At 44.0% G+C, this 22,843-nt stretch overlaps 1 protein-coding gene across 1 annotated transcript; it reads left to right on the top strand.

Annotated features, from left to right (window-relative positions):
- Window positions 1–17,088: 17,088 nt before the first annotated feature.
- On the top strand, window positions 17,089–19,986 carry LOC123119211 (uncharacterized). The gene is made up of 2 exons (XM_044538925.1): window positions 17,089–18,265; window positions 19,073–19,986. The coding sequence occupies exons 1-2, from the start codon at window positions 17,895–17,897 to the stop codon at window positions 19,503–19,505; spliced, it is 804 nt and encodes a 267-aa protein (XP_044394860.1). The 5' UTR covers window positions 17,089–17,894; the 3' UTR covers window positions 19,506–19,986.
- The last annotated feature ends 2,857 nt before the right edge of the window (window positions 19,987–22,843 follow it).

The raw sequence follows: 22,843 nt of genomic DNA, 5'->3' as shown, positions 1-22,843 counted from the left end.
ACTCTGTTGAATAAGTTGAATTGCAATTGCTTGGTGACTGAGAACAGAGGTTCTTGAGTTTCAAGAGAATTCATTGTTTGAACCTTAACATGTGAATTTGTTGCTACTTTAAACATGAGAAATTTTATAAGAAACAGTTGTTATCATGATGTTAGGAAAAGTGATTGAAATTATCATGGATCAAACTTATACACTTTGCTAGCATTCACACTTCATAAATTATTTCTTTTATCATGTACCTACTCGAGGACGAGTAGGAATTAAGCTTGGGGATGTTGATACGTCTCCAACGTATCTATTATTTATGAAGTATTCATGTTGTTTTATTATCATTCTTGGATGTTTTACAATCATTTTATAGCAATTTTATATCATTTTTTGGTACTAAACTATTGACCTAGTGCCCAGTGCCAGTTGCTGTTTTTTGCTGGTTTTTTACATCGCGGGAAATCAATATCAAAGGGAGTCGAAACACCGCGAAACTTTTTGTGGATTTTTTATGGACCAGAAGACTCCCGATGGGCCAAAGCAGCACCTCGGGGGTGCCTCGAGGGGGGCACAACCCACCAGGGCGCGCCTGGGGGCCTAGGCACACCCAGGTGGGTTGTGCCCACCTCGGTGGCCTCCCGCACCCCCTCTTTACACAATAAATTCCCAAATATTCTGAAAACCCTCGGGGTTAACATAGATCAGAAGTTCCACTGCCGCAAGGCTCTGTAGCCATCAAAAACCAATCTAGACCCTGTTCCGGCACCCTGCCAGAGGGGGGAATCATCTCTGGTGGCCATCTTCATCATCCCGGCCGCCACTACGATGAGGAGGGAGTAGTCCACCCTCGGGGCTGAGGGTTTGTACCAGTAGATATGTGTTTAATCTTTCTCTCTATCTCTCATGTTCTTGATGTCACAATCTTGATGTATCGGGGGCTTTGTTAATATAGTTGGATCATATGGTGTTTTCCCCTCTCTATCTTGTTGTGATGAATTGAGTTTTTCCCTTTGAGATTTTGTTGTTATCGGATTGAATACTTTTATGGATTTGAGAGCACCTTATATATGTCTTGCATATGAATAGTCGTGGTGACAATTGGGTATCATATTGATTCTGTGTGTTTTGGCATTCAACTCGTGGATTCCCGTAGTGACATTGTGATAGAGGCGAAGGGGTCGTGCTGTTTCGATGAGATGGTGGCTATCCTTTTCTGTGGGAGTCGACCTTGACGATCCGACTACGAACGTGCGAGACGTCGCACCTTAGCAATCGCTAAACCAACTTCCAAGGGGTTATTGACCACGCCGGAGCACGATCAACCTAACCACGAGGGTCTGTTTCCTGCGAGCAAACGAAGAACAAGCAAGAAACTGAGATTGTAATCTGGATATTGTGAATATAATAGGAAAGCTTTATTAATGAAGGTGGGTTTATGTGACACCTTTGTCTGGTCGTCGAACACAAACGAAGTACGGAAGTTGCAGCTATGGCAAACTTTTAATCTAAACAAAACCCAAAGTCTAAAGGATGCCCTAAGGGTTGTATATATGGAGGAAGAGGGGGGGGGGATTTCGTGGCCCTTAGAGGAGGGATCCGAAACCAAACCTAACTCTTGTTTCCCCACACATACAGACCCTAAAAATAGCCTACATTCAAGTATTTCGAAATTACATGGGCCTGGTCCAATAATAAGGTGACACAGCACTTAGAATAGCCTCTGGATGAAAATTATGAAGTGGCATCTTGTATATTTTGTCCAAGGCTTCATGCACTCATTATGGTGGCTTCAAAGTCCTGAAATCATCACTTGAAACTCCGTTCTTGTTTCCCTTGCGCATGCCATCAACTCCATGCTTGTTCTTGCTCCAATGTTCATCCTTCTCCAAGCTAGGCCCTTCATTTGTAAGCAAAACAAATGTATCCAATTTATGCAGCATCATATTCTCATGAACATTAGAATCATTACCAAGAAACTAAAGTACCTGGTAATTTAATTAGCGTGCGCGAGCTCTAGTAACCGGACCAGTATGTATAGTAGCAGGGGCTGGGGTGTAACAATGGTATTGATGTCCTCATCACATTGGGGTAATCTTTGCATAGGGGTTGATGCACGTTCTCATCTTTGTTTCTCCGGTAGAAATCTTGGGGCACTCTTGAAGTTCTTTGTGTTGGATTGAGTATTATGAATATGAAATTATTTGGTGTTATTTTAGTATGAACTCTTGGATAGATCGATCGGAAAGAATAGCTTTGAGGTGGTTTCGTACCCAACAAAATATTTCTTCTTATGTTCTCCGCTAGATAGGAACTTTGGAGTGATTCTTCATCGCACTTTGAGGGGTGGTTATATGATCCAATTATATTAGCACTGTTGAGAGATTGCACTAGCGAAAGTACGGACCCTAGGCCTCATTTTCAAGCATTGCAATACCGTTTTTGTGCATGTTTACTATTTGATACCTTGCTGCTTTTATTTATTTAGATTATAAAAATATATTTGTACCATCAATATTACACTTTTATCACCATCTCTTCGCCGAACTAGTGCACCTATACAATTTTCCATTTAACTGGGTGTGTTGGGGACACAAGAGATTTCTTGTATTTGGTTGTAGGGTTGTTTGAGAGAGACCATCTTCATCCTACACCTCCCACGGATTGATAAACCTTAGGTCATCCACTTGAGGGAAAATTGCTACTATCCTACAAAACTCTGCACTTGGAGGGCCAACACGAGTCTACAAGAATAAAGTTGCGTAGTAGACATCAAGCTCTTTTCTGGCGCCGTTGTCGGGGAGGTTAGGTAAGCGGCACTCACATCCCGTCAACGAAGTTCTTTTCTGGCGCTGTTGCCGGGGAGGTGAGTGCTTGAAGGTATATCTTTATATCTTGCAATTAAATCTTTTAGTTTCTTGTTTTATCACTAGTTTGGTTTATGAAAGAAAACTACAAAAAATGGAATTGAGGTTGCATCATATTACTGATCATCTTTATAATATCTTTCTTGAAAATGATGGTTTGGAAAATTATGCTCAATTGTTAGAAGAAGAAGTCAATAAAGTGTTTGGCACAAAATATTTGAATGATGAGCATGATTGCAATGTTGTTAGTATGAATTCTTTGAGTATCCAAAATGCTAATGATGATTGCACAAGTCATGACAAAACTATTTCTTATAAGCATGTCAATTTTTGTGGAGTGCATAAAGTTTGTGAAGACGTGCCTTATAGGGAAGATAGATTTTGCAAGAAGCATAAACATGATAGAACCAATTCTTTGCTCAAAGTGATAGATGAATTTGCTACAAAATTATGTTCTCTTTGTCCTATTACTTGTGAACTTTGCAATAAGGTTGGTCATCTTAATTTCCAATGCATGCTTTTCCATGATCGAATCGTGTCCAAATATTGCAATAACTTGATCATCCTTGAACTTTATAATGAGCTTTGTCTATTTTTGGGGAGTGAAGAATTGACATATAAAAAATAGTTGGTTTGAAGTATTCATTCTCACGGACGACATTGAAACTAAACTAAAAGATATCCATATGTTTTGCATGGTAAATTGCAATGAGAATGCTTATATTGCCAACTATAGAAAGATGGGAAAACCAATAGAATATAAAAGGAGTACTAATGAAAGGGTAAAGATTTCCACTTTCCCTCCTATTGTCTCTCATGATGAAATAGGTGACGAGGAGGAGCTCCCTATTCAACCAATCTCATCAATAAGAAGCTTAAAAAATTAATTAAACCCACACATGATGTGGTGAAGAAGAATAAAAGAAGAATAAAGAATAGAGGTAAAAAGGTATTTGTCCCAATTGGTGTTTCTTCTATTATTGGTGTGCCTCATGAAAATGAATCAAAAATAATTGTGGAAGATGATGCACTTGATGATGATATTGCTTCTATGTCTTATGGCACAATTTCGAGAGCACTATTGTGATGATTTTATTATGCCTATTGCTTGTTGTGATGATTATGATTGGGAAGATAATGATACTTCTTATAATCTTGGAAATATTTTTGGCACCAACTTGGGAAATTATGATGATAGCAATTGTTATACCGTTGGTGCTATTCATACTATTAATGATGAGAGTGATTATGCTTATGATATGCCAAGTCACAATCTTGGGGATGCTATATTTGATGAGAATGACATGTTTGAGAATTTATTTGCTGCAATTAATGTTTGTCCCAAGCTTGGGGATGCTATGCTTGATGAAGATGATCTTTTTAGTCCCCTTACTTTGAATGATCAAATTTGCTATGATGATTGCATGCCTCCTACATATGATGATTATTGTGATGATATTTATGTTATAAAAAGTAGTGATAATTATTGTCATAATTATGATTATCCTTTTACTGAACATAACTCTTTTAATGTGGGAACAATTTATAGTATTCGAGTTTCCTATGATACTCCCACTATTATGAATAAGAATAAAATTGCTTATATGGAGAGTAATAAATTTTCTATGCTTTTGGATCATGAAAAGAATGCTTTATGTGATGGTTATATTGATGAATCTATTCACGATGCTACTGAAAATTATTATGAGAGAGGAACTTATGATTCATGATGCTCTCTTTATGTTTCAATTCTTATCTTTTATGCGAGCATCATTGAAATCATCATGCCTAGCTAAAAGGCATTAAAGAAAAGCGATTGTTGGGAGACAACCCAACACTTTTACCTATTGTTTTTGTGTGATCACATGATTGGGCTACTGTAGTAATTCATGTTTTATTGCTTTCGTTTCAATAAAGTGCCAAGACCTTTGGGATGGCTTACGGTGATAGTTGATTTGATCTTGCTGAAAAAAAACAAAAACTTTTGCTCACAGGAAAACAATTCTCATTTTTGACAGAAGCGTGATAAAATGCTGACTCTTTTTGCAAGATAGATTTCCCAGGTTTTCCTATTTTTTCAGGATTTTTGGAGTAGCAGAAGTATGTTTGGAGTACAGATTACTACAGACTGTTCTGTTTTTGACAGATTCTGTTTTCAATGCATAGTTTGCTTGTTTTCTAGTTTCCATGGCTTATATTGCTCAATATAAATTGTGGAAATGATATGATACAGTAGGCACGGTGTGAGAACAATTATGAATCTTGTCTCTAACAGTACTAAAAGTGAAATGTTTGCTCTTTTTTATACTAACCTATCTCACAAAGTTCCGTTAAGTTTTGTGTGATTGAAGTTTTCAAGTTTTGGGTGAGATATCGATATGAGGGGAACAAGGAGTGACAAGACCCTAAGCTCGGGGATGCCCAAGGCACCCCAAGTTAATATCCAAGGAAGATCCAAGCAACTAAGCTTGAGGATGCCCCGGAAGGCATCCCCTCTTTCGCCTCCAACATTATCGGTAACCTCACTCGGAGCTATGTTTTCATTCGTCACATGATATGTGTTTTGCTTGGAGCATCATTCTATTTTGTTAGGATTTGCTTGCTGTTATTTAGAATAATGTTTTGCATCTTTCATTTCAGTAAAAATATCAAGTATAGCCTTTCTATCATAAAATCGTCATGGATGTACATGCATGGCAGAAAACGTGACATACTGTGACAAACACGTATCATCACGGAAATGGTTTTTTGTAGTGAGAGCGAGTGAGGGAGAAGGGAATAGGCGAGTTAGGGTTTCAGCCGAGGGGCGCAGGGCATCAAGTAGGCGTCGGGGGTGCTGAGGGCACGAACTCAGACGTGCCACTAATTTGCCTCGATCTTTTACGATGCAATAACCTCCAAGATCCATCGATAAAAATTACTCCCAATTACACGAGCAGTACGCGTAACCTGAAGTAAGGGGTAACGATGATCAATGAACAATCCCTCAACACACGAGGAACCTCCCGCCAAAGTAGACGTAACCAGCACGCAACCCGTCGAGAACGACGGACCTCGAGCCAAGTGCAACTTTCACACAGAAAATTCACACAAAATAAATAACAACGACACCCAAAGAGGGCCACTTAATATTTGATACACATGTTGTCTAACCTGTAGAAAATATAACCTAAAAATTACAAAGCATGCAGGCTTGGCTTTATAGTAGTAGTCGCACCTCTAACTTGACCCAAAAGAAAAATACCAACCGACTAGAACCAGAAAAATCTAAACAAATGTATCTAATATTTGTGTCATGCACATTATCTCTAATTGCCATGCATGTTGGCGGACCCCAACCCGTGTTGATGGAGAATAATCTCCATGAGTGACGCCCCTTATACAAACCATCGACAACTTCTGGTGGTCGTGACCGACTAAAAAAAATAACAATCTTTATTTTCCTGTCTGTTTTGATCACTTTCCTTTTCAAACTGACTTACCTATTTATCCAAGGCATTCGACTGTTTATCCTAGGGATTTATTTTGGATATCTTGAGAGCCAGAGGCTTTCGTAGCAAGTGATGTTCCTGGATATGTGGTCTTCTGAGCTCAGCGTCCTCCTCAGTACTCATCAACGGTGAAACTAGATCACCGTTCGCCCTGGGGAAGGGAGTCAGACAGGGAGACTTCTTGTCACCGGCACTCTTCATTCTGGCCATCGACGCGCTGCAAGGCATGCTCGATTCGGCCGTGAGTAACAACCTGCTGGCTAGCCTTGGAATGGAAAACAGGATCCTCAGGGCCTCTATCTTTGTATCGACACAGTGTTGTTTTTCACTCCAGCGGCATCGGACCTACAGGTGATCTCGGCCATGCTGCAAATATTTGGGGAGGCCTCAGGTCTGAAGATCAATTTTGCAAAGAGCTCCATCACATGCATTAGATGCGGGGATGACCGAGTCATGGAGATTGCTGGCTTCTTTGGCTGTCAACATACAGGGTTTCCCCTAAAATACCTGGGGCTGCCACTATCAATATACAGGTTAAAGAGGCAAGACATACTCCCGCTGATCGACGGGCTCTCTAGCAAGATGAAAGGATGGAAGCCCAAACTGCTGGCTCCTGTTGGAAAATTAGCCTTGATGAGTTCGGTGTTGATGGCCCTGCCAATCCACTTTATGTCTTTCTTCACTCTACCGGTCTGGGCGCTCAAGATCATCGAAAGGAGGTGCAGAGGTTTTGTGTGGAAAGGAGAGGAGGATATCAATGCAGGGCACTGCTTGCTCCCATGGGCCTGAGTTTGCAGACCAAAGGAATGGGGCGGGCTCAGCCTTCTCAACTTGAAGAACTTCGGGACGACACTTAGTTGCCGCTGGCAGTGGCTGGGATGGAGATCAGCAGGACAAGGATGTTGCTGCCATGTTCGATGATGCATGTCGGAACGACGCAATTGCAAAATTCTAGACAAACAATTGGGCTACGGGGGGCAGGAGTATCCTGGCTTCGGCCCCCGCACTGTTTTCCTACGTGAAAGACTCCAAGCTGTCAGTTAAAGATGCGTTGCACAATCACAGGTGGATTAAGGACATCAGAGGGGCCCTGACAACACAAGCGCTGGCGCAATACTTAGCGGTCTGGGATAGTGCCCAGGCCACAACACTATTTGATGAAACGGTAGATCACCTCGTGTGGAAGTTGACGGAGCACCACCAGTTCACAGTTAGCAGCACGTACAGGATGTTCTTCATGGCCGGAGTCCCTTTTGCTTGTAACAAGCCTATATGGAAGTCAAAAGCCCCTCCACGTTGCAAGTTCTTCATGTGGTTGGTTATACAGAGGAAGTACCTCACGACAAACAATCTCCAGCAACGCGGGTGGCCGTCCAATGACCACTGCCCGCTCTGGTTGATACATCCCGAGGACTGCACACATTTGTTTCTGCTCTGCAGCTTCATGCAACAACTCTGGACGGCGTTCCAGGGATGGATGGGCGTATACTTCCCAACGCCGAATAGCAGCTTCGGGTGCTCATAGGACTAGTGGCTAGAGGCGAGAAGGGCAATACTGAAGCATGTGCACTGGAATTTCGACACCATTGTTATTCTCATCCGCTGGAGGATCTGGAAGGAATGGAACGACTAGAATTTTCCAGCAAACAGCTTGTAACATTAACAAGGTCCTAGACCTCATTAGAGAGGACATAGGAGTATGGAGGTCTGCGGGGTGTGTAGCCAACCTGGGTAGCTAATCTCCTCCTGAGGTGCCTGTTGCAGCCCTGCTTTTCTAGGGGATACTACATGTACTAACAGTTCATGATCTCTTGAACTGTGAGACGCCTTTGTACTGCTTCTTTTCCCTCTAATAAAGATCGGCCAACGGCCCTTCGACAAACTGACTTGCCTTGTTATCTGTCATATACATGGGTGAGCCAAACTCATTTTCCCATTGGTCAACCAAGAGGAGTCCCACATCCATGCATGATTTCTCTGGATCATATGCATGTTCAGCTTTTTTAGCCTTGTATTCCAAGGTCCTAGTTTGCCTCTGGTCATTCTCTTTGAACTGAAAATACACAGTCTCGTGAACAACATTATATATTGATGGTGCCACATCATTCTCCCCCTCTTCAAGCGAAACCGTCCTCGGTTTCAAGTCATCATCTGCCGCAACATCTTCATCAACAGGGACGTCAACAACAACTTGATTTGCACAAAAAATAGGAGCAACAGACCTCTTCAGAAAATTTGCCAATACAAAATTGTACCTTGGTCTGTTCGGTGACAGTGAACTCGTTGGAACCCCAACGCAGTAAATATGGTTGCGGATGTAACGTCCAGCAATGTGGCCGCCAGGATCCCCACTGCCTCCCCTCTGTACAGTACAGAGGTAGGGGAGAGGCTGGTGGTGAGCTTGGGCCAGTGTACTGATGCACTAGAGCCCATGTGCACAACATGCTTTTACTCTTTTTCTTTTTTATTCTACTTTTCTTTTACTGTCACTGTCTTCTATTTATTTGAGGCACTAAATGATTTTAATAAAATATGAAACCTAGCACATAAATGCAATGCAGTGGTATGATGATGCTCACAAAGTTTCAAGTCAATTGGAAATACATAAACAATTGTTTATTTTGAAATGGTTATTTTGTTGTTTTTGGACCACTTTATATTTTACTAGGAATTAATTGGATAATCAAATGATGTTGGTTCAACATGACAAATGATCAGGGGGAATTTATATAATAATCCGAACAATTTAGTTCTATAGTTTGAAAAAAATGACTTAGGTTTAATTCAAGGGCAATTGAGCTTAGCAAGCCTGGTGACATGGCATATCAGGGGAATATCACTGTAGCATTGTTGGCGCCGCCTCCACTCGCAGCGTCGCTTCTTATTCCTCTGGCTGCCTCTCACAGCTCAACCTTCTCTCTCTGTCTCACTCAAGAACACACTATGGAGGAAAACTTACACGGACACACACTTCACCAAGGAGAAACTAGCTTTGCCTTGTCTCCCGGTGAATATCACATAGGCTACATTTTGCCTCAGCCCTCTCGGCCTCACATTCATTTGTCAACTTAAATAGGCAGTACACAAGACTCCCGCACTGCCAGGGCAACAACCTGCCCGACTCCTATGCCACTCACGCATACTCCACTAGCCCTATTCTCTTGCCCACTAACTCAACTAACCCACATACATGCATGCGCACGTACAACAATGGCCCAATCTCTCCACAACGGCCACATGACTTGGCCGACTAACAAACTCATGCATGCAACACTATCTAATCTCCTAATTTCACTACTGACTTGCGTGTACACACATTAACTCATATCCATGTGAGTACACACCCGCAATCTAGTAGCTGAACACGACTACATGCATGACTCAAAATCTAAATCTAGCACTAATAACAAGATTAGTTCTAACATTCACCTCCCTAATCTTGTTAACTTATTTTTCTCTTGAAGCCAATGGTTGTTGATGTCGTCGACGCATCACACAGACGGCTGCCAATGCCATCTTGTCATGCCGATTGCCGTCGTCGTCGTTGGCCTCGATGAGAGCCACACCTCCCGTACCTTCACCACGAGCGCACCGCCGTGGCACGCTCACTGCCGCATGTTTGCCACCCGTGCCGCAACTCTCCGGTGACTCGCCTCCATCCTCGCCGCCGGTGACACAACTCGCCGGTGACTCGCCTCCATGTTGTCGACGATGACGCACCTTATCGAAGACTCGGACATGGAACTCCTTATGCCAATGTCCTCCACGCATGGCCATCATCACCTTGCCGCCGATGCCGCAACTTACCGGGCAGCACACCCCTCTCCATCGCTCGTGACGCAGCTCGACGATGATGGAGACACGCACCGGCCGCTAGCAGCTTCGCGCCGCCAATGGCGTTCACCTTGCGCCGCCAACGTCCCCCTCACATGGAGTCCGCCGCGCCGCCACCGTCGCCTCGGATCGACAAGGCTCTGATGCCAATTGTTGGCGCCGCCTCCACTCGCAGCGCCGCTTCTTATTCCTCTGGCTGCCTCTCACAGCTCAACCTTCTCTCTTTGTCTCACTCAAGAACACACTATGGAGGAAAACTCACACGGACACACACTTCACCAAGGAGAAACTAGCTTTGCCTTGTCTCCCGGTGAATATCACATAGGCTACATTTTGCCTCAGCCCTCTCGGCCTCGCATTCATTTGTCAACTTAAATAGGCAGTACAGAAGACTCGCGCACTGCCAGGGCAACAACCTGCCCGACTCCTATGCCACTCACGCATACTCCACTAGCCCTATTCTCTTGCTCACTAACTCAACTAACCCACATACATGCATGCGCACGTACAACAATGGCGCAATCTCTCCACAACGGCCACATGACTTGGCCGGCTAACAAACTCATGCATGCAACATTATCTAATCTCCTAATTTCACTACTGACTTGCGTGTACACACATTAACTCATCTCCATGTGAGTACACACCCGCAGTCTAGTAGCTGAACACGACTACATGCATGACTCAAATCTAAATCTAGCACTAATAACAAGATTAGTTCTAACAAGCATATCTATCGGGGTGTTACAAATGAGATGGGTCGGTTGATTTGGGTAAGTTAGGAGTTAGATCTATGATCTTTTGTACGGTAAGAAAGTGTTTATTTACAAGGAAATAGTGGATAAAAAATAAACCGGTGGGGCGGTGGGAGGGGAGATGAAAAAATCAGATGAAGGTGGGAGACAAAAAAATTGTGGAGGCTATCCTACCAAGTGAGGCATTAGGAGTAGAGATTCAGATAGGAGCAATATTTGGCAGTCAAAATAGGGCACAGTGTTCATTACCTTAATTATTCCCGGATCCAAACAATGCAGCAGCAATATGAAACATTGTCATGTTCACGGTCTGACAACCTTAGGAAGCTCTGCATTAGTTACCCCTCCCTTGTGGATTGTGGCACTTGGCTCTGCATGTTATTTCTAACCTGAATGTCACCCGAGGCATTACTAAACAGTATACCACAGCTAGCTAGGGCCCCTCACAGCGATTTGATGTCCTATACCGTTGGATCCCGCAAGCGGATGTACTAGATCGTTTGAACCTCCGGTTGTGCGTCCCTGGGACTTTTCACCCGTACGCCGCACGTTATGGCTAAGCCCAAATGTCACAGGACTGCTGCTCTAGAGATGGACCTGGAAGCCTTCTCGTTAATCGGGCCAAGAAACCCCCGCAGGGCCTGCTAGGCCACGCGAGTCCGCGCAAGCCAGGCTCGTCCCCCGTCAATCATTTCCTTCTCAGGCGAAACCTAATTGTGCGATGGCGGCGGCAGTGGACGGCGCCCAGATGCCGGTGACATCCTCTCTCCTACATCATGTGGTTCTTCTCTCCCCTTCCATGGCAATACATCGCGCCGCCGTGCTCTACCCTCGATGGTCGCTCCATGTGTCTGATCAAAAAATTTAGTGGCAAAGATGTTCCCCGCGAATGAGGGGCTGGGAGCAACAGCTCTAATGTTCATTCTCGTGGAGACTTGCCTTGTACCACCTGCAAAAATCGGTTATGTTATGCCCATCTATGTTACTACAGTACAGACTGCAGAGTGGCTCATGGCAGGGAAGCTGTGTTGTCTCTGTCAGGCGCTAGACCGCAGGAAAACCAATATTATAACTAGCATAAGAAAAGGCGTTGAGAAGGTAATATGAAATGTTGCTCTTGTTCCTCTCCTTTCTATCTCATTGATTTTTTTTAGTTCTAATTGAACTAGGAAGGTCAACCGCCTCAATGATTCAGGGTTGTCGCATCCTCTATCTGAATGTTGCTTCCAGGATGAGCAAGGAGAAGAGTGACAAGGAAATCGTGTAATAAGAATATAAGCAAATTCATGTTGCCATTGATAGTGCCTGCAGATCCACCATCTTCCAGGATCATGTAAGAATAATACTTTTTGACTTGTACTATTATTACGTATTAGAAAGTGTGAGAATGTATTTTTTTAATCATTTCCTTCCAGAAGATTGTATATGTTTTGATTTATGGAGTTATCATGTAATGCTTCTTGATTCCCAGTTTTAATTCTGATTTACCTCTAAAACATTGCGTAAATTCTTGCACATTGTACTTGATTTCTGGAATTTCTTGCGGTTTAATTATATGTAAGATCTATGCCGTATTTCATAAGTTGTACGTCTTCATGACTGATTAGATGAAGAAGTAGACAATATTTTCTTGTGTTACAAATGATTTTAACTTAGATGATGTACACATCTTTCAAGAACTATTGCAAGTACATAAGTCAATTTACTCGAGACGGAGGCAAAAGTTTTGCCTCGTCGATTAGTTAAGAAAAAGAGAACCAAAGAGAAAGAGGAAGTCCAAACATGCAAAATTAAAAAAGGATAAGAAAGAGGAGGCAAAGACACAGTATTTATAAAATTAAAAACATTTGAGCTTAGTATTTTTTTTTCTTCATGTTTTTGTTTATTTCATTGTTCTAAGGGACAGGCGCGGCAACGCGCGCTATCATGGTCTAGTGCTTATAATAAATCCAAAGGAAATGTGCAATTTAGTTACACGTAATTCATCCATTTGTTCGATCAAATCAAGATAAAATCAATTTGATCAGCAAGGTTGAGAGCAAAGTGGTTGTCAGAATATATTTTCACTAATTTATTTTGAACAGACCTTAGTGGCAGTGGAGGTCAGTGTGTTGGCATGAGTCCACTGAAGTTGCTTTCAATGTTATTTTCGTGGTTTCTTCTGATACTTATTTGAGTACATGCCACAAATAGGCCACAAAGAGGCCATACTAGATCCTACAGTGAATTAAATGAAGGAAGCTTAGCACCAAGAAGCTAAGCACCTATGCATTGGGAAATTTAGTTGCTAAGCCATTTAATACACTTAGCACCTCATGTTAGCACCGATGCATTGGCAGCAGCCTTATGGATGCTAGAAATACTGCCCGCCTGACGTGTTGACAGAGGACGCAACTGACGTGATGATGGCCCGTCCGTACAGCATAACTGGAGCTCCGTTTACCGGCTTTCACAAACGGCGTTTGAGGTAAAAGAAAAGAAGGAAGTACAGTACTGGCAACCCGGCGATGGACGGCGATGGACGGCGATTGCGGCGAGGCGGCCGTGTGTGCGGCAATGGTAGCGATGAAGAAACAGGGGAGCCGACGGAGGACAGCTAGGAAGCGTGCCTTTGGTCGTTGATCTGAACGGGGAAGCGGATGGCTATGTGTGAGACTAACTGCTGCTCGTACTTTCTGAATTTGGGATGCAGCTAACATCAATTTTCTGAGCATACATTGAACTGCTGTGAGTTCAAAGTCCGAGTCGGCAGAGCACCCCCAGATCGAACCCCCTGGCAGGTGTGTGCGGATAAGTAAATTTACCGGAGCCATTAGCTAACGGTTAGCAATCCACCGTCAATCAATTTCATCAAGATCTGTGTTGCCTGAGACATATAAACTTGTAAATCTATTATCTCTCCTATACCCGGTAAACACAACTCACATGCACTGACACGTGTACTTCCAAAGTACATGCATGTCACGGAGCTTTGTCAGAGGAGAGAGAGAAAGTTGGAATGGAGAGACCGATGCATGCATGATTCTCTCTTCCCTCTATTTCGAATGATTGTTATATTTCAAACCAAATGTCCATTTTTGAATTTTTTATATATATTTGAAATCATGTTCACAAGAACTTTAGAACAAGATCAATTTTGGCTATATTTGTACTACTTTTTATTTTATATATTTCAATTATCTTTTGAATCACTTTCATAAAACATAAGATTGTTTCGCTATTTCATACAAGTGTTTTTTGACTGTTTCGCTAATTTCAAAATTTTATTTCACTCATTTTTACAAAGAACTAAATTCACTCATTTGTAAACATTAATTTCACTAATTTTAAAACACATATTTCACTTATTTGAGAAAACATATTTCACTCATTTTATAAAGATGGATTTAGGCCCATTCAAAATTATTTCATAAAACTAACTTCACTCATTTGATTTCACTCGTTACAAATAACTCATTTCAAGTATTTCAAAAAACTGATTTCACTCAATTCAAAAAATTATAAATTCACAAAATAAATTCGCTCGCTCATAAAACAGGTTTCGCTCGTTTCAAAAATTATATTTCACTCATGTAAGAAACGATTTCACTCAATTCATAAAATTGGTTTCAGTCAATTAAAAGACTATTTCACTTATTTCAGAAAAAAATATGTATGCAAAACAGATTTCACTCGTCTAAAAAAATGGTCTAACTGAATTCAAAACACCTATTTCACTTATTTCAGATTTTTTTTCATATGTATGCAAAACAGATTTCACTCATTCCAGAAAACTGGTTTCACTCAATTCTAACCGGGTGCAAATGAGCCTGGGCACCAAAAAGCCCTACTCACTTTTTTGTCATTTCTCACTGCTCAAAAGAAAGACAGTAAAAAAGGATCTAACTTTTTGTTCCTGCTTTTCCTTTTTTACATTCTCCCTAATTCATTTTACCTTCTACTTATTATATATAGGCTATGTGGCCACATGTGTGTTTCCTGTAATGGCTTAGATTATCTTGAAATTTGGAACTTCAAAGGGTTCCCTGACATAACTTTATCATATTCCACATTGCCACTCCAGACAGAATACATGTCAATTTTGCTTGAATGGTTTGAAGTTTTGACTGATGGGCATGCTGGTCCAAAGGCAAAACCAGCCAGCCAGTATAGAACTCTTCTAGTCAAAGCAAAGTGATCTGTTTGTATAGATGATTTTTCTAATTAGATGTTGTGTGTGCCATGCTCGCCAACATAGTCTAAATGTTTTCAACGAAATCAATATCATTATGCAGATTACACTTTTTTAGGAAACACTCTTCTTGTCTTCCTTGCTCTAATTTTCTAGTTGTGAAAATATCTCCACTAGTTTGTTCATGTTTATGGGCATGCAATGTAACAAGATTCAGAGCACAAACATTTGTTATTTTTTCCGGGTGTGATCAGTTTCATAGTTGAAAAGAGACATTCGAGGTCATTGCAGATCATGGGAGCTGCTGGATTTGTTGTTAGCATGTTATGGCCGTATTAAGATGATCGAATAATTTTATTGCATCTGTATTAAGTTATGTTTCGGATTGCCTTTGCTAAATTGTTGTTGCCATGCTTTAGCTTTTTTTTTCTCGAATACGCACGAGTGTGCATACTATATATTAAAGAAGAGGATGGGGCCTCCATGTTGGAGCTACAAAGTGTTACATAGCCCCATTGCACCCATGCTTTAGCTATTTGGGCAAGGTTGTGTGATGAAATCTTGCCTGCACATAATGTACGTAACGAAATCTTGTCAAATCGGTACATCAAGTTTTTAATCATAGCAGCAGCCTCTTGGTGCACGGCTCGACAGGCTTCTATTCGGTCGGAGCGGCCGTGGCCGGTGGCAGACGGTACTGTATGGCACGTGATGGCGGACCTTCCCTGTGCCATGGATACTGGATGTGAGCTGCCGGCATCCGTCATCCTGACCAAACTGTAAGGCCGGGCACTGTGGGGCCAAGACGGTATTTTCCTTGAGCCCAATTACTATCCGTACAACCATGTGCTGGGATTAGACTGGGCCATGGGAAGCCCGGCCCGAAAAAGCCTGACACGGCCCGGGCCGGGCTCGGGCCTAGATTTTGAGCTCAAAGGCCGGGTTGGGCCTAGGCCCGTCGTTTTCATGTTTTTCTAAAGGTCGGGCCGGGCAGACCCGAAGCCCGACGAGCTTTTACGTGTTCGGGTTGGGTTTGGACCCAGAAAACAGGCCCGATGGCCGGGCCGGGCCGGGCCTGGGCCTGGGTTTTTTGTGTCGGGCTTAACTAGGCCCGGCCCAAGGCCCAGCCCCGAGGTATGGCCAGGTATAGTTGGGATCCCGATACAACGAGCGCTGCTGGGAGATAAAGTGAGCAGGCGAGCTCGTCCTCTCCTCTGAATATTCGGAGGCGTTTGGGTTTTCTCCCTTTTTGTCATTTTCTTACCGCCAACGAAATTTACCGCTTAAGACGACGTTACACAATATTAAAGCGGGAAGCGTTTGCGTTTTCTCTTTTTTTGACATTTTTTTACTGCAGCGAAATTTACCGCTTAACACGTACCTCAAAAAAAAAACACGTCGTGAATATCTTTAACTGGGCCCAGTACTCACAACTGATCAGGATGAAGAAAAAGAGGAGCCAGTTGTTCACCTCCACCAGTCCATCCCTACCATGCCGCCACCATCGTTCGCCGCCGCAGTCCGCCACTGGCTGTCGCCCACGCAACTCCGTTGTTGCACTTGCACCCCCACCCACCTCGCCATCTTTCCGTTTTAGAAGGCGGCAGCACACCGCGGCGCGACGGAGGTGGAAAAAACAGCTAGTGCACGCGGCGACTTCCACAGGGCAACACTCCGTCCTCCATCCGAGCACGACCCGGTTGCTTGTGTCGGCTCTCCACGCCCGCGGCCCGTCCCTCCCTTCTCTCACGCCCACGGGCGTCCGCGGTGTTCCTTGGCGAGCGGCGGCCGCGGCCGTCCTTGCTATAGAAAGGTACGACCATGATGATCATGAGACACACATATAACTGTTTTGAGCGGGCCTCTTTATTCTTTTCAGGAATTTTCAGAATCAATGCTGCTTCTACCTCTATACTAATTGGCACCCCTCTTGGTATGGTCCAGTTTTGTTCAATACAAATTCACATGCTTGCTAAATCACTTAGTCCCTGTGTAAACATGTGTAGCTTGATTTTACATTACGCTTTGAACACAAAAGTTCATTAACACTCTATTGCCCATGTATGCAAATTTTACTTGGTCCATGGTCTCATGAAGAAGCAAGAAAGGGGACACCAAATAGAGCTCCAGTTTTTTTATCTATCTATATGTATAACTGATTAGCGCCACCCCTTCCAAAAAACAAAAAAGCTATCCTTCAAAAAGGAAAAACTGATTAGTTTTTTTTTAGACACTCTTGCTAAGCTTTATTAATCTTTCAGAACGTTTACGGGTATGAAAGGAATTTCCCCCGGACGGCCTAACCAGACATGGCGGCCAAATCAAAGGGTTAAAGCATGCTTAGCAAGACTGCGAGCCTCGAAATTCGAGCTCCTATACTCATGGACTATGTTACAAGATGAGAACGCTCTCTTATTTCGTGCACTATAGCTCCATAAGTCGCTGATGAGTTGTGCGTGATGTCCTTCACCACCGTCAGGCAATCCCACGCAACTTGAATCTGCGTGACAAAAAGATCCTCTGCAATTGACAAACCCTCACGTACTGCCGAAGCTTCAAGAGTTGTTGGTTCTGCAATATATCTGAAAGTGATTGCAGAGGCTCCAAGAAAGTTACCACGTTGATCTCTGCCAACTACAACCACCGCTCCATGAGTACCATCTACTACCACTATAAAAGCACAAGATGGCGGAGAACCAAATCATCCTATCCATCAAAACCTGCAATCTGATGGTCTACATCTCTCCAGATACTAAACGCGTTTTATGCTTTAATTACCCATCGTGCCATTATGTTAATTAATTACCCACCATGCCATTGGGTTAATATCCTCACGAACATGTCCCGTCAGAAAAAAAAACCTCACGAACATGTCGTTGCCCCTCTCGCGACCACGCCGTCGGGGCAGTTTTGGCCACCGCCCCACCCCTCGCCCCACCTCTTCCCCAGATCCTCCCCGCCAGCCACCCTCCTCGACCCGTGCCTCCGTCTGCAGGCCGCCGCCGGACCGCCCCGTCCACGCGCCGCCGCCAGGGCCGCCCCGTCCACGCGCCTCCGCCTGCACGTCGCCGCCGGACTGCCCCGTCCACGCGCCAGCCGCCCGGGCCGACCCATCCACGACGCCGTTCACACCATTCTCTCCTTGCACGGCCGCCTACAAAGGTCCTTCTTCAATTCCTTCACCGGGTCCGCACGGCTACTCGAGGATGCATTGTTTGTCCTTCTCTTCATGTCTCCTTTTAATGTGGATTCCCATGTCGTCGGGATCGATAAGTCTGGTCGTGAGCCAGCCGGCCTGCCGTACATACGAATCATGTCTATACTCCCCCCATACCTCCTTCACGTTTCATGGATCAACGAGATGTTTTCTGCTCTCTTTTTTCAGAATCCATGTTGCTATGCAGCTGGCCATTGTTAAAATTTGTTCTATCCATGTGCTGAAAGGAGCTGAGCTTAATTTACATATGTGGATGCAATCTTTCTTTCAGAAGGAGCACTAGCTAGAACTATGTATCTGACATGCATACACACAATGATTGATTTCATATCTGCTTACATTCTGCGCCTTTTCACTAACAATAAATTAGCTATGATATTATATCCATTTTTGTTATCGGGAACTTCAGCTACGACATACTCCCTCCGTTCGGAATTACTTGTCGCAGAAATGGATGTATCTAGACGTATTTTAGTTGTAGATACATCCATTTCCGAGACAAGTAATTTCGAACGGAGGGAGTGGTATACAACAACTTGAGCAAAATATTGTGAGCCTGTTGCGACTCATCAAGGCTTAGCCAATGAGGCCACAATAAGATGGGTGAGTAAATTATCCTGAGGTGACCAGCTTGGATGGTTTCTATTGTTGTTGCACATGTGAATTCCTTTTTCTCTTTGAATTCTCCCGATAACTCAAGCTAATTTTGCTGGATTGAATAAGGCAAGCAAGTGCATCTTGTTGTTGTACAGGATATGGGCCAGGGTGAGCATGAGCGTGGCATCGTGGAACCAGGAAGCACCTGCCCAGGAAGATCATCTACACCCGCCCGCCTGTCCATGCACCAGTGGTGGACTGGAGCTACAAAAAATATATTGGGCGGGTCACAGCGAAATCGCCGTGGTGACGGATTTCTCTGGTTTGACATTCAAAATTACCGATGTGCCAACGACTCCTCGCCTTTGTTCCTCGACGCATATGCCCCTGCGCCCGTTCCTCAGCATAGTCAGCGACACAGACGCCGGTGCTGTCGTTCCTCTCATAGCGGAGGACTCGGAAGCCGCTACTGTTGTTCCTCTACGCGACACCGACGTTGTGCCCTCCAGAACCATGGCAGGACGCCATGTGAATGCCTCAGGGAGTGTGTGGATGCCCACCAAATGTTTGATGGGTTCCCCTAATTGATCTTTCTATGTAGCTAGCCCTCTCTATTTCAGTCTCTCCCTACTCCTATACAGCTATACTCCATGCCTCGGGTGATGTTATTTTGTTTCAGTTTTCTGCCAGATTTAACACTGACCTTTTGTTCAAATCCTCTCCAGGTTGAACCACTGAAAGGGAGCACCCAAAGATGCAGAGGCAACAACTCCAAAGAATCAATACGGTGATGTGTTTTCAGTATTCCTAAAATAAATGAAGTAATGGTGTGATTAGCACTGACATTGATGGATCATTCGTTGCTATTGAGAAAATCATCACACTCTGTTAAGACAGATTCCATTTGTTTTTAGCACAAGCTCGCATAGGTGTCGTATGAAATTTGAGTCATTTGAACATTAAGGATATAGGTAGTTCCTGGTTGCTCTCTGCAGTATATTCATTCGAACACCAAGGATGTGAGTAGATTCAGATGATTTTTATTACATAAATGAGTGTTTAATGTATCCCCTACCCCTTTTTATTTGTACTTAATGTTTCCTGGTTTGAAATCAACATTACTTTTCTGCAATGAGACTAGAGAATTAGTGATCGCAGAATTATGCGCCTGTCTACAATGTTTCTATAATAGTATTTTCTGCAATGGCATTTGCATGTATTCTCAATTATGTTATTTGGTTCTTCTGTTGTGATAAAAAGAACGACTTATTTTATTTCTATTGATCTCTTTTTTTCTATTTCCCTTGATCCATCTTCAGTAACTACAACTCATGTTGCATTTGCCTTTACCATCTCACCTCAAAAGTGTGGATCTTCGTAAGTGTTACTTTGCTTTTCTCAAGTTTCTTATAACCTTCTGCTAGAAAATAGCATATATTGCTAGGTATTTGCCATGTTTCCATGCTAACTGAAAATCTATCTAATCTTTGGCCTAGAATGCCATAGGTTGTTGTTTTGTAGTGTCGTACTGACTATCACTAAACATAATGTCAAATGATGTGGGTTTCAGTATATATCATCGACCGCAGAGAAGTTGCTTCTGCTTATTGGAATTGCACCCAGTGCTCCAATGGGATGCTTTGTGAAGATAGTTAATTAGTATATTATCATTAATTGATGCATTGCTGTTTTATGATGGTATTGATCAAATTTCTTTTTGTGTTGCTTTCACTATTATTTCTTCTATTCCGTTGCTGGTATTGATCACTTCTACTTTTTCGTGGGGGTTGTTTGGTCTGTTTGACTGTTTTATAAATGGTGTGTGGGAGAAACTGAAAATAGGCTCTATAAATTGGTTGATTTTATCAAGAAGTGTTAGTGAACTAAGTAGCTGTGACGCTCGGATAATTAAGCTACAGCTGAACCTCTGGTAATGATGCCACGTCACTTCGATTACTGTTGCTAATCTCACGTTAGTTCGAAACCGATTTAAATTCAAAGTCAAAATCAAGCAAACAATAAAAGTTTTCAAATATTAAAACTAAATGTTCATCATGTGGCAAATAATCCCTAACTAGTTTTGGTGGTGGAACCAACCTTTTACAAAGTGTTAAATGCCCTAAACTAATTAAAAACAGTGGCTAGAATAATAATTTAATTGCTTTTGAAAATATAAAAATATTAAACTAATTTATTTTGGGTCCAATCTAGGTTTGGCAGTGGCCTATTTTGATGATACTAATTTAGGTGCTAACTTGGTATTTTAAAGAAACTGAAATAATTAGGAACTAAAAGAAAACAGAAAAGAAATATAAAGAAAAAGAAAAACAACTGCCCCCCTGACTGGGCCTTGGCCCAATTGGCCGTGTGGCCGAGCGGCCTGCCGGCCCACCCCCCGCGCCCCTGGCCTACTAGCCCCCTCCGTCAAACCCTAATCCGTAACCGCACACTCCCCCCCCCACTTCCCACGTCTCTCCTCTCCCCCTCCCGATCCGATCTGGATCGGGGGCCCGATCCACGCCGGCGCCAAGACGCCGCCCGGAATCCCATCGCCATCGCCGGATCGCCTCCTCGTCCCCCTCCCCATCGGTCGCCATCGCGCCTCGACGCCGCCCCGCTGTGGTCGCCGTCACCTCGCCGCCCGGAGCGTCCTCGCCGGCCTGCCTCCTCCTCCTTGCCGGCCTGCACCTCGTCACCACGTCGCTGCCGTCTCCGTCTCCTCCCCGCGCCCCACTGCCCTGATCCCTGCATCCCGCAGTGAGCCCCGACTCCTCCTCCCCTCCTTTGTCTCACGCGCTCACCGCGGCCGGGTCGCGCCCTGGCCGCGCGCGGCGCTCCGTCTGGCCGCGCCACTTCGCGCGCACCCCCGTTGCGCCTACGCCCGGGGCCGCGCCTCCCCCGCATGGCCTCGTTCGCCTCACGCGTCCCCACTGGCCGCTCGTCGGCTCCCCAGACCGCCACCCCGTGTCCGTCCCGCGGCGGCCCTGCTACTGCGCCGTGTCGGTGCGCCGCTCCGGCCCCCTGCGTCGCTGCGGCCGCACGTCGCTATGGCCACCGGTGCCCAGTGCCGTTTCCTCCCTATCGGCCTGGGCGGGTGCCCAGCGCCCGCTCCAGGCGCCCACTCGCGCCCGTTTCGCCCGACCTGTTAAGGCCCCTAGGCCAATGACAGGGGCCCCCCTGCCCCCAGAACGATTTTGTTAAAAAAAAGAGAATAAAAAGAATGTTAGAATAAATAAATTATTAATTAATTAATTAATTAATGAGTTAATTAGGTTAATTAATCCAGTTTTACTAATCTAGTTAAAATATATTAGCCTAATCACTTAGTCTAATTAACCCGGTTTAGTTAAACCTGAGTCTATGACCAGTGGGACCCACGTGTCAGATTGACTAGTCAACCCCTCTGTTGACTGCTGACGTCATGCTGATGTAATAATACTAATTTTGAATTAATTTAATAATAATAATTTAGAAAATGATTTAAAACTTTAAAATTAATATAAAATAAACCGTAGCTCGGATGGAAAAACTTTCTACACGAAAGTTGCTCAGAACGATGAGACGAATCCAGATACGCAGCCCGTTCGTCTGCCACGCGCCCCTAGCATAGAGAACACGCAACTTTCTCCCTCTGGTTCATCTGTCCGAAAACGCCAAACATCGGGGATACTTTCCCGGTTGTTTCCACCCTTCGCCGGTATCACCTCCTACCGCGTTAGGTCACCCCTAGCACCGCTTATTGCCATGTTATGTTCTGTGATGCATTATGTGCTCCGTATTTACTGTTTCTTCCCCCCTCTTCTTCTTCGGTAGACCTCGAGACCGACGCTGCTGCTGCCCAGTTCGACTGCGGAGTTGACGACCCCTCCTTCTTGCCAAAGCAACCAGGCAGGCCCCCCCCCCTTGATCACCAGATATCGCCTATT

The sequence above is a fragment of the Triticum aestivum genome, chromosome 1B, assembly GCF_018294505.1.
Source record: "Triticum aestivum cultivar Chinese Spring chromosome 1B, IWGSC CS RefSeq v2.1, whole genome shotgun sequence".
Taxonomy (NCBI): domain Eukaryota; kingdom Viridiplantae; phylum Streptophyta; class Magnoliopsida; order Poales; family Poaceae; genus Triticum; species Triticum aestivum.
Note: the sequence above shows the minus strand (reverse complement) of the source record. Positions and strands in the feature narration are given on the sequence as shown.